General features: G+C 33.2%; 1 protein-coding gene across 1 annotated transcript in view; it reads right to left on the bottom strand.

Annotated features, from left to right (window-relative positions):
- Positions 1-13,096, bottom strand: part of LOC128179895 (uncharacterized) — a 49,596-nt gene that overhangs the window by 16,320 nt on the left and 20,180 nt on the right. Inside the window, exon 8 of the mRNA XM_052847583.1 lies at positions 3,673-3,746. Coding sequence (XP_052703543.1) covers positions 3,673-3,746 — 74 coding nt within the window. The remainder of the gene's footprint in view (positions 1-3,672; positions 3,747-13,096) is intronic.

Genomic DNA, 13,096 nt, shown 5'->3' with positions numbered 1-13,096 from the left:
TCAAAACAATGAATGTAACTGACTTAATGTAAAATGTAGACATTAAAAATAAATGAATAATTTTCATTCGTCAAACAGAGACAGTGTTTGCGAAAAAAAATTGCTTAATTTGTCAGCTTCAAGGCAGGCTTGTATTAACGGAGAAGCTGGTGAAAAAAGAGTTCGGGTCCATCTCCAAATTACTTATTAAAATGAAAATACATGATAAAATACATTACTATGCCCCCCCCCCCCCCCCTGGCGGATTTTGTCGGATGTGCTAGAACTGTAAAAAAAAAAATATTGCTTAATTCTACCGGTCTGAGGAAAAACCTTCACAGCATTTCCAATATCCCCCAAAACGTGATTTTAAAGCCTTAGGATGGTCTTAGGACGAGGTAAGTGATGTCCTAAAGTTAGGACAAAGTTATGGCGGTTCCTAAATTTTAGGAGAGCTTTGAGAGACACACTTGAGACTAAGACGTATCCTAAGGTGTACTTACAACACACCATAGTCCTAAGATAGCTTTGTAAACATGCCTGCAGTTAAACAACATCAGTTTTTAATAAATAAGACCCACTGGACTTTTGCATTTATTTTAGAAGTTACATATGAGCGCAGTGAAGTACATGTTTTCCTTTTACATTTAGATTTTTGACAAAATGTATTGACCAGATGAAGGAGAAAAATGTACCTAAATGAACACGTTTATTTCAAAGACTTTCAAATGTTGGGCGGATATAAAAGTCTACGGAGATTGAACGAAAACAGTGTATCCTTACCATAGATAATGATTTATATAATATCTCCCATTTGATTGTTTTTCTTGGGTAAGAAAGAGATTCTATAAGAGTACATATACATTGTATCAAGGATTAAGTACATGCAAATTAAAAAGAGATATTCCGAAATTTATTTTTCCCTATCTGCTTTGGGCTGTATTTCACATCATTCTTTAATATAGAACCTTTTTTAAGAACTCAGGCTTTTATGATTCATTCTTTAGTTTAAAGAACATTCTTCAATGTCATATAGGTATTGTTCTCTCTACTTGACCCATCACTTGTTGGTTATAAACGTATTGAAAACAATCGATTGTAACGTAAATATTAACGAAATTCTGGAAAAAAATGTGTGACGTGATAGCCGCCTATATTTCTAAAAACGGGAAAATGATAACATTAATATTTTGATAAATAAATATCTCTCTTACACTTTTTGCTGTTGAACATTAAATCAACACACGAAAGAAAGATTCGCTAGTTTCCGCGAATTCAACTTCCAGCAAAGAAAATCTAGAATACAATGAAAATACTTTGAATATTTATTAATCTCAATGTGATATCGCTAACTTATATCTTTTATTGAATGCATCAGCCTAAATTAATAAAGAGGAGTATGACACTGTTTTATTTATAAAAGTATTAATCCAAAGTGATAAATGGATGTTTTAATCTATTTCAAATATGCGTAAAACTTTGTGATTAAAAAGGATAAGTAAACAAAAATATAGTATGACCTCTTAAAGTGCTCGATCTGTTGCATATCATGGTGAATTATATCAAGGACAAATGGACAGAGTAGTGTCAGCCCAAAATCTATATTGTAGAATATACTAGCAAAAATTACAGTGACAAGTCTATGTTCTGTCTCTATTTGTGCAAGAAATTTTAAAAGATAAGATCCTACATGTAATTGCAAACATATTATGTTTGAAATAGGTAAGAAAAACCATACCTTATGACAAACTTATGGATTTTACGTTTTACTCCTAAGTCTTGGTCAATCAAATGCTCTGTTGAGGTAAGCCTTCGGGTATTTGTGTTTACAAAAGATCTTGTAGAATGACATAATAGCACCCCTGTGAATGTGTTCGGAATGTTTTCTTTAATGTAACATTTGCTAAGTCTGTAATAAATCTAGAAGTGCTCGAATGAAAGTTGACGATACTTTTCCTACATTGGTGCAGTTCATGTAAAGCTTCGAGTGGACGTATGAAGCAATTTTTAGAGGATAGGTTCAAAATAAGCAAGCATTAAAAGTTTTTTATATTTTTTCTTACTCTATTTATTTATTTAAACTTGAAAATTTACAAAGATGTTTTTATTTCAACATCTAACGATTATCTACAATAAAAAGGATAATATTCGAAACAGAGTTTTCATTCTTGTTCGAGACTAAAACGATAAACATTGGGTTTCTTAATCAAATCATAGCTATCTTTAATGTTATGGTGTTCGCATAACGGCACCAGATAGCTCAGTTGGTAGTGCACCGGAGAGATTCAGCGGGCCTGGGTTCGAATACCGGTCTGGTCTATCATTATTTCTCACATCCCGTTACATTTGGTGCCGTGACCAACCCCTGGAACTGACAGGTTAATCGTTGCCAGGGGAAGAGCCTGGACCTGATTTTTCAGGATGAAAATCATTTAAGAGGGAGGAATGTGACAGTCAGTCGGTTCAAATACTTTAAAACTATGTCAAGAATCAACCAGTAAAGAGAGTGTTTATGTTTTAATACAGGAACATGTATTATTATTTCTTTTTTATTCGTTAATTTTGGTAGATAAGAGATAGGCTTATGAATTTAAAACAATTTATTGGATGAAATGGTTCATAACATTTACTGTCCAAATGAACATTAACAAAATATTGATAGCACCTAAATAAAAATTGCAAGTAAAGTGTTTATCTCATACCAGAACTGATTTAGTTGGGCTTTGCTGAAGGAATAAGACTAAAGTATACACTAAAAGTTTGATATTTGGACATTTAAACCACTTTAAACCAAAAATATTTGATAAAAAGATTTTTGTACAGGTAATATAGTATATGTTTACAGTATATTAAATTAAATTTGGTTTAACATGGTCTTTGTACTGAAAATTAGACAAATAATTCAGTTAAATTAAATGACTTTCCTAAAACATTCATGTATACAGCCACATGTCTATAAATGTGTTATGTGCATGGCCCGGTGATACTACAAAGGATTTTTTGATTATCTGGTCGCTGGATCGAATCCGTCAAATGAAATTTTTTTTCTTTTCATTTAAAGCATGATAAGATTCTAAAGTTTAAATTGCATTTTTCTTACCTGCTGGATTGAAAAAAAATATCATTTATAATTCTTAAGATGATCATATCCAGTATAAAAAGATATCTGAATTCTCTTTGAGAATTATGATTTTCTTTTTGGATATTAATTTGTAAATGTAAATTGCGCACTCGTCTATCATTAGGTATATGTGGATTTGTACGAAACTGCATCTAAAGCGGGTGCAAAAACGTAACTTTGAAAATGGCATTATTATCCGGCAACGTGTTATATATGTATGCATGTATGAAGTTTTCTACTCCAAGTATTGGGGATAATCATAATCAATTATTATTATGAGTTTGTCTTTATTTTTATTTAACCGTAGATGTCTTCATGGTAAGGAAATAATGCACGATAGTACATGTATAGTTTTTTACTTATTGCCTTTATTTCATCTTCTTCACGACTATCTGTGCCCTTATTATCATGTTTTATATCACCAATCAATGGTTCAGTTTCCTCTCTATAAATTTCTAAAAACTGATAAGTATTAATTGCTTAGTAAAAGGAAAATGCATGAATCCATTTTAAAAAACGTAATGAATGTACTATGAAGTACACACCGTCTTGGAATTGAACAATATTTTTACCTTCATTGTTTGATTGCATAAGGTGTTCCAATTCTGGTCTTCTACATCACCATTAGTTTCGCATATTTGATATTCTGATAACAGAGAAAAACAAAAACATTTTAGTGTTAGAGTTTACCTCATCAATAACTTGGCAAAAGTAAAAATTGACAAGCGTGATGTTATCCAAATTTTTCATTTTCTTTTATCAATATTACTCTGTCCTAAGATATACTTGAATCACATTTTACTTAATCATTCGATGTTCATAAATACCAGGATTGTCATTTTTTAATACACAGCTTAAATTTAAAAAAAAAAAGTCTACTGAGATTTTGCAGTACAGAAGACATGAAAGAATTTTTGCGAGATGTCCCATGTACTTTTAAATGGAGAAAAGATGTAAACATTTCTCACTATAAATACATTTAAAGACTTTTTGCTCGTGTTAATTTTCTGGATTAAAAGAGGTAATGTGTCAAAGAAAATTAAATTATTATAGCTTTTCCCATATATCGATTTTAATAATACATGAACTGTAACCAGACAGCAATGCAATGAGTTTGACGAGTACAAATTATTATTATGACAAATTATTCATTAATACCATGATACCTATATATGCACACTTGTTGTTTTTATGCAGAGTGACAGAATGAACTTTGCGAACTGATATTGACTTCTGTATTGCACAGCAGACGCAAATGATTTATGTAACCAGTGCTGGATTCTGGCACAATAATATCAAAATTGAGAGTTGATAAATAAGTTGTCATATTTGGCGACCCTGTATCTGCATCAATAGCCCTGATACTGTATATTTAGGCATGTATTGAATGTTTTATGGACGGATATAACGAATTACGCTTATAACGAAGTATAATTGCCTGTCCCTGGGACTTCGTTATAAGCGTGTTTTACTGTACTCGTGTATATTTCTATATCTGACCTTTCAATATTGCACGTAAACCATGCCTCAAAACAAAGAGGGAGACTCACAACCCGCATCCTAATACTATATGATAGACAGTTTTGACAGACTTGTATTTAGTAGTAAAATTAAGCCCTTAATGTTCACTCATGTCCACCACAGGTGGATAAATTCAATCAAAACTGTCGGTCATAAGTAAACAAGAGGCCCATGAGCCACATCGTTCACCTGAGCAACAATGGCTTTATACATACGTTCAAAGGATAATGTGTCATATGGCACCTCGGTAGATAAACAAAGATTAACAAAACTTAACAAAAATTAAATTCATGAAAATGAACTGTTTGACAACAAATTGATCTTTGTCAGGTTGACCCTTTTATCATGCGTCCAGTATGGTAGATTGTTCCTCTGTCTCTATCCTACGAAAGAGGATATATTCCGCGCATATCAGACAGGCATTGCCAGTCTACCAATTTGCTTCAAATACAGAGCATTGTTTTTTTTTTAAAATATGGATTAACGAACTCGAAGAATTCATAAGAATTATTTCAGCTGAATTATGCTGAATTTGACTCAGTAGCTCTTGAGAAAAGGATCTTTAAAAATGCACCCCTTCTTTTCAAATTTCAAGTTTTTCTCCACTTTGAATTATAACTGGCCTTTCATTTCTGCAGTTTCATCTTTTCATAAGGAGGCTTTGTGCCGAATTCGGTTGAAATTGGCCAAGGGGTTTAAAAGTCTACAGGCGGACAGACAGACGGACGACGGACAAAATGGGATCAGAATAGCTCACTCACAAAAGCTCAAGTGACTTTCAGGTCAGGTGAGCTAAAAAGTACATAGACCTGTAAAATGATGTTAGACAGATTTTGAATTACAACATGTAGATATGGAATTTGATAACATGACATAATTGCGTTTAGAACTGAGGTTATAACTGTAAAACCTATACGATCACGCTATAAATAAAACTTTTTGTAAAACTACGATTGGACATAGCGGTTTATAAGTTTTGAAAATCGATGCAATTTAATTTTAAGATTTAAACGTGTTTCTATATATTAATACAGAGCTCCTTTTTTCGATGAATCTTAAAATTGACACGACCATCAAGCCCTCCAAAGATATTGATTAAGTTTAGTAACATATACTTAGAGGTTAAAAGGGTTGACCTGCAGTGTTATCTCCATATCAAAGTGAATTTTGCATTCAAGGCTTTCTCTCTTGGAGACCCAGTACTAATTCGGAGGTTACAGTTTGTGCAATTACAATCAATTCTATCTGAGGATTCTTACATAGTAATCTAACAAATTGTAACATATACATAGTAGTTATTGAGAAGAAGATTCTTTTATACATTTTCTATGTATATTTATATATGGAAATAAGAAACCCTTTTAGGGCTCCAATATCTGTCCGAGGGTTAATTATGGTCTGTTCAAGAATAAACACTATCTTAGAATTTTTTATTAGTAATTTTTTAATCTGAAGAAATTGAAGTCTTGAAATTTTTTTAAAATACATTTTTCTTATATGTTTCTATGTTGATGTTTGGACCAACCTCGTGGCCCAGAATTGGTCTCGAGTCACAGTTTTCACAATATAAAATTTACACTATATGAGGATGCTTGCATAGTAATTTTATAACCGCCGTCTTGTAGTTCTTGAGAAAAGTTTTTATACATTTTCCTTGATTATATATATCTATATCATCAAACTTTTAACTCTTGTGAATGCACTATTATTTGTCTGGAGGTCTTTTAACTCTTGTTAATGCACCATTATTGGCCTGGAGATCTGGATTGGAATAACGTAGAAGGTACGCTGTCTGAAGGTGCTTGCATAGTAATCTCACAAATTGTAGCATTATAGTTCTTAAAAAAAGAATTTTCCCTATATATTTCTGTGTTGAACATACAGGCCTCTGGGGATCCGTGGGTTTTAAGAAATTAAAGTGTTCTCTATAAACACAACCTGTGTATTTTTGGTGTAGCGGTTGTTGCGAAGAGGAATTTGAAGTCACACATTTTATTTTCACTATTTTATTATCGTCTTCCTTTTGAAAAAGGCTTCAGCCTCTATTTCACATTTTTTTTTACAGTTTTTCCCATAAGGATGATTTGTACCAAGTTTGGCTGAAATCGGCTTAGTTATTCTGGCAAAGAAGTCAGTCAAAAAGACGGACAAAAGGGCATCAGAAAAGTTCTTTTGATAAAGAAGCACACATCTCTTTTACTAAAACACAAATGTTAAAATACAAACAAATGACCAGTTTCTTTTTTACAAGCATGGTACCCGTTTCTGAAAATGGCTTACGTCCAGGCGTAAGCTTAGTCCGGACTAAATTATGGACTAAACCTCAAAACCAGGGGCCCGTTTCTCAAAAAGGCCTACGTCCAGGCGTAAGCTTAGTCCGGACTAAATCAGGGACTAAACCTCAAAACCAGCCTAAGTTGCGTTTAACAAAAAGGCGGAAACTTAGTCGGGACTAAATTTGGGTTTAAATCTACGCCTGCTAATGGGTAGGCGTAAGTCCTTAGTCTGTGCACAAAAATGGCGAATGTTTTGTTTCTAAGGCAAAATATACAGAGAATTTTATTTTTTGGTTTGTTTTATGTGTTATTAAAGAAATCATTCACATTTATGTAAATATTTGTACGTGTACATATAACTTTAAAAATTACCTATTGTTCGATAACTGTTTCTATTTCCAAATAAATTAAGATTAAATCAATTTGATAAATAATGGGTTCACCTTAATAAACGTATGTTATTTACATTATTACTCGTAATGAAATTTACCTAATGTGTAAAGAATGAGTATACCCCGATAATTGATATAAACACAGTATTTAAAAAGATGCTTTATTTCTAAATTAAACATGTATTCTCCCACAAGATAGATTTATATAAGTACGAATAGATTATTGATTTTTTTTAAATCAATACTCAGTAAGCATGAACTAGAATTTAATGTTTCTAATCAAATTTGAACCTGTGAAACGAAACTGATTTCAAAAATATGAATAGGAGCAACTCAAAACGTTTACATTTGTAATCTGTCCTTGTGTGTGGTTGTTTGTTCTTTACCTATACATGTATTACTGAAGACTTTACAACACGTATGCATTCTCATTTTCATTTTTTACTACTAGTATCTTTACAAGACCGTATGAAAGCTACATGTATTTTCGAATGTTTATGAACTCGCATTTAGATATAATCAATTTTTGTTTGTTAAAACATTACTTAAAACTAGAGCCGAGCTCGTTGCAAAGCAACGAGTAGGTCTTCCGTCGCAACTTCGTGTCGCGAAAGGATTGTCCATCAGTCTCATTAAAATACCTCCTTCTCCTGACACTTGTCAGAGCCTGACAGACCCTGTATTGATAAAAGGTCATCTTTACATGACACTTTCTTCTTACGAATTAGAGCTTTAGAAAATTGATTGGAACTCTTCAAATGGAGACACAAAAAATTAATTCATACCTGTTTTCTATGTAACCTCTAGATTGCGTATTGCACTACTCATTAAACAGATAAAGGCATACGCGGGTATGATAAGGCAACTCACAGCGATCAAATTCCTCTGATCGATATGACGTCACAATAAGCAGCATGATGTCATATTTTACTCGGAAACATGTCGATTTTAACTTTATCTCTGGTTTATATTATAAAAATTACAGACATAAAATATCACTAGAAACTCTTCTAACTGAACATATCTTCGATTTCTCTCTATTACGTATAATTATCATTGATGACGTCACAAGCATGTTTAAAAGAGAAGATCATGTCGGGAGACAAATTATCGGAATGCAGTGTAAACAATGCCGAAATAAGACTTATTTAATACAGATACCTAAGATTTAGATGAGTGTCAGTTCGAATATAATCAGGATAATACAGGCATGGATATTTTGTTTAATCAGCGAGTGTTATAAGGTAAGCGGATCGACATTTATATGGCTTGACCAGTCTTTCCTCTGTCAGTGTGTACAAAAAATGGCAAAAGTGTAACACTACCCTGGATATTAGGAAAAATGATTTTGGTAAATATCAACGGTATATGACCTAAACTACATGAAAAGTGCTGCTAGAATCCTGTGCTTTGTTGTTTTAAACGAAAATACGAAGTATTTTCAATGACATTTTAGAAGTTGAGAGGGTTTCCGATAAATATTTACAATATTTATTTTATGCGATGTACAATAGGATTCTAGCAGTAATACTAATAAACATGAACTAATTTCCAATAGAATTATTGTAGAAAACATACAAATGAACTTCGGGGTAGTGTTACACTTTTTGATTTTTTGTTAAGGTAAAAAAGTGATCTATTTTTAACTGTCACGTGATACCATGGCACGGCAGCTTCAAAGATTGAGTTGATTCCGAAGTAGAAAATAATATCTTGGTGAACTCTTTCACTTGGTATTAATATCCAGCGCTGTTTTCATAAAAATAAAAATTTTTTAAATTGATCATAATTTTGACGGTCATTAAACTATGAGTTGCCTTAACCTACCCGCGTATCTTTGCTAAGTAGGTGTTTATTTAATTTGTATGCAAATGTGGAGGTCAAGTGGGTATAGTCTGTTATTGATACAGGTCTATCAGAACCTGGCGAGTGTAAGGAGAAGGGAAATGGTTTTTAATTATACTGGATTATCAATATGATAATAGTAAGTTCAAGAAATCAAAAACGAGACTCAATTTCAAAGTATTATTTTCATACCAGGCAAGTTCTTCGTTTAACTTACTTCAAGTTTAGGATAACTTTAAAAAGTACATCATTTATGTACATGTATATAATTAATTTAATTATAATAAAAGTGTGGATGTGGCGGTGGGGGAAATGACCCAAAAATCAACTTTCTAAGCGTTAACTTAAGGGAAATTTTGGTTGAGAGAAAGGGGGCATTGCTCCCACTGGACCATCTAAAAGGTACTGTTAGCAAGCTCACAAATGATATCCCCGCTAAGAAAGAAGTCATTACTCACGTATTTCTCTATTAGAGAATAATGGATGGTTCGTTTTCTTTAATAAGTGAGTCAGACAAGGCAGGGTATATTTACAGGTCACAAGTAATCTTTCTGACAAACTCTAGCTTTTACTCATTTCCATTAATACAAGATATGACACATGTTTAATATGACTTTGAACTTGCGCAACTGACCCTGGGTCAAGTTCATGACACATCATCGGTCATCAGGAATCTTTACATGAAATAGAAACTCCCAATGTTTCTCCTTAAATGACTTAGGAACAAATCATTACACACCCTCAGGTCATGAGCAATCTTTGTGTGAAGTAAGAAATTCCAAAGTGGACCGGAAACAAATTTTGCACTTTTCCTGCCAGTGACCTTTACTTTGTCCAAATGACCTTGGGTTTAGGTCATGAAGCTTCGTCAGTTAACGAGTATTATTTGTATGAAGTAAGAACACTTCCAATGTTTCTCCATCAGAAAGATATAGACCGGACACGACGTACGGACGGACAAGGTGATTTTTATTTAACCCCCCCCCCTCAATTTTTTTTCGTGGGGTTTAAAAATCTTTTTCGCCCGTTTTGTGCGGCACAAAAAAGACCTATATTTTTCAATTATTTCTATCATATCACATATAAATATACATGTAAATGTATGATTTGTATGCACATTTGAGTTCTTCTCATCATCGTCGGAAAGGATAAGAAACCCTTGGGGTCCAATAATGTCTTTTCATGGGCATTTTTCAATTTGCATCACTAAATGATTTCCAAGCGGTAATAAGCTATCAAAGCTATTGAGATGTTACATGTAGATATTGAATTTCTATAGATTTAAATTTAAGGTTAGGAAAAACAACACTTTTTTATACAGTAAAAAAAAATCTAAAATAGCTTTATGTACGCGTACACATAAATAAGAAGATGTAGCGAAAGCTATAAAGACTTTATTTCTTCTGTTCTAGACTTTTTCAGAGTTAACAAGCTACAAGTTAACAATCTCCCATTTTGACAAGCTAGATTAAAAATAAAATATTCAGCTGAGTTTTAATCTGCATTACAACCTCATATTACACAACTTCAATGATTTTTTTTATCAATGTGCATATAACAATCAGTAAAATCCCCAAGAACAAATATCTATCGCAATTAAATGCATACATTTTTGGGAGGCAGAAAAGTCGCCAATCATAGTCTGCAAGTCAATTGAACTACTACAATTATTTCAAAGAAATAAGAAACTGTCGACACTTGCAGTACTCTGATGATTTAATGACGATCGACCGACTTTATTGCTTAATGTAGTCGTATATCATTACTTCTAATCCTGAGAACAAATTTTATTTTATATTTGACTTAAAACTGTTAACTTATAAAACCAGAGACATAAATAACTTTTTAAGTTATTTAAGTCTCTGATAATATATATTTTATTCTGTTCATAACTATAGAAGTTTAGCGTGTTCAACAGGTTAATTTTTTAGCCACATTCTCAGATTACGATATCGCACCTTTAATGTGAGGTTGATTGACATCGAATATTTAAACACTTATTGTTTAACAATTGACCACTGCATTGAAAGCATCCTTCCAAATGTTACTCAATTATTTATCAATTGCTGATCTGCAGCCCAGGGGCAATATTCTAGGCTATGTGCGCTGACGCGACACGAGATTTTCGGTCGCACGTGGAGCGGATTCATTTGACTTAGCATAGACTGACCGAATAAACACACGGGTGGGAAGGTGACATACATTGAGGAGAAAAATGTACACATGTTAAGCAGTCGCCAAAAATGGGTCTTCGCCACGTTTTGAAAAAAAAAATCCCTTGCACTGTGATCATGAAACCGATAAAATCTAAACAAATCTTGTTTAAAAACTCATGTGAACATTCTAAAAATAATCACTAAATCCCTCCATTCTATCGTGTCAGCCTCTACCGCCAATCGCAACTTCTCGGGCCTTTCTGGCAAGCTCGGAAAAACACTTCGAATGTATTACCTAGGCGTCCATGACGACCCCCCTTTTTTAAAACTTGATATAATTACAACACATTTTATGATCTATTGAGATGTGAGCTATATTTCATTAAAGGTATCAATATACACTAAAATATAACACAGAAACGACATACAAAACTTCTTGCCGATACTTATTTTAATGGGAAGCGACTCCATTTTGTATAATATTCTAACATCCGGTGATGTTAATACATTCGAGGTGTTTTTCCAAACTTGCCAGAAAGGCCAGAGAAGTTGCAATTGCCTCTACCGCATGTGTTAATTTGATATTTGATTTTTTTTATCCTGCCTTGAACGCTTGGAGACTGTTTCATTTTCTTAATTCGGCTAAATAATGCTTCCAATTTTGAGCGCTCTCTCTCTCTCTCTCTCTCTCTCTCATTTTATGTGCAACCTTATGAAGACGTCAACTACTTTCTACGATATCTATAAAACCTCTCAGCAGTATCTAGCGGAAATATTCGTGGGTAAATAAAAAAAATCTTAAATTGAAACACAAGTCAATCTTACATGTACCGGTCAAAATCTCGAATAAACAAATAGTTGGAATCGTACAAAATATCAATAAACATGCACGTGTGATCACGTACATGCAGAAGAACACGAGCTACCGCGGATAACTTGTCCACTCGCGCGGGATCTCCTTGGCTATGTTCTAGGGGTGATCATTTGAAGGTTTAATCTTTGTGGTTTTTCGTTGTTTATCTATAACATTATTAGTACATGTATAGTTTTTAGAACATTTTAGAATTACAAATTCACTATTGATTTATGTCTGATGATGTTTCTGATTTGGAACAATATCGCTTTTATCAATTTTTAGAGGGGCTTCTCAATTCACATTCTAATGTTTCATTCAATAAATTGAAGGTGAACAAAAAGAACATAAAATTGAAACAGTTCTTGTATATATATCTTGTTATTAGATAACCGCTGACCTCTAGGTAGTGCAGCCGCGACCGATTTCCTCGGCCGCGGATGAGGGATCGGATAACTTACGTAAAGTTAAAACACACATAAAAAGCTCAGAACCCAGGAAGATTTACAATGTTTGCAGTATGATGAATAAACTCTAATGAATATAAGTTTTTTTTCCCCTTTAATCCCACAGTTGATCTATCTGTCTGATACTGCTTCAGTTCGAGTTTATGATTAAACAGAACGATTTCTTATTCTATCGTTTAATTCAAATTAAGAAGAGTAAGCTTTAATGTCATTGTGTACGATTCTTGTGTTTGCTGCTAAGTAAAATCACATATGACAGACGCGATTCTTGTGTATTAGATAACCGCTGACCGCTAGGTAGTCCAGCCGCGACCTTGGCGATCGAATTTCTCGGCCGCGGGCGAGATGGGTTATGTAATGACGCACACAACTAAGAATTTAGGTCGATTTGAAATGCTTGCAGTAAAATGACTCAAATCCATTTCATGGAAGTTATTTTTTTTTAAAAATCTAGTTTATGTATCTCACTAGATAAGAAAAAGAACG

Source organism: Crassostrea angulata, chromosome 4 (assembly GCF_025612915.1).
Source record: "Crassostrea angulata isolate pt1a10 chromosome 4, ASM2561291v2, whole genome shotgun sequence".
Classification (NCBI taxonomy): domain Eukaryota; kingdom Metazoa; phylum Mollusca; class Bivalvia; order Ostreida; family Ostreidae; genus Magallana; species Magallana angulata.
Note: the sequence above shows the minus strand (reverse complement) of the source record. Positions and strands in the feature narration are given on the sequence as shown.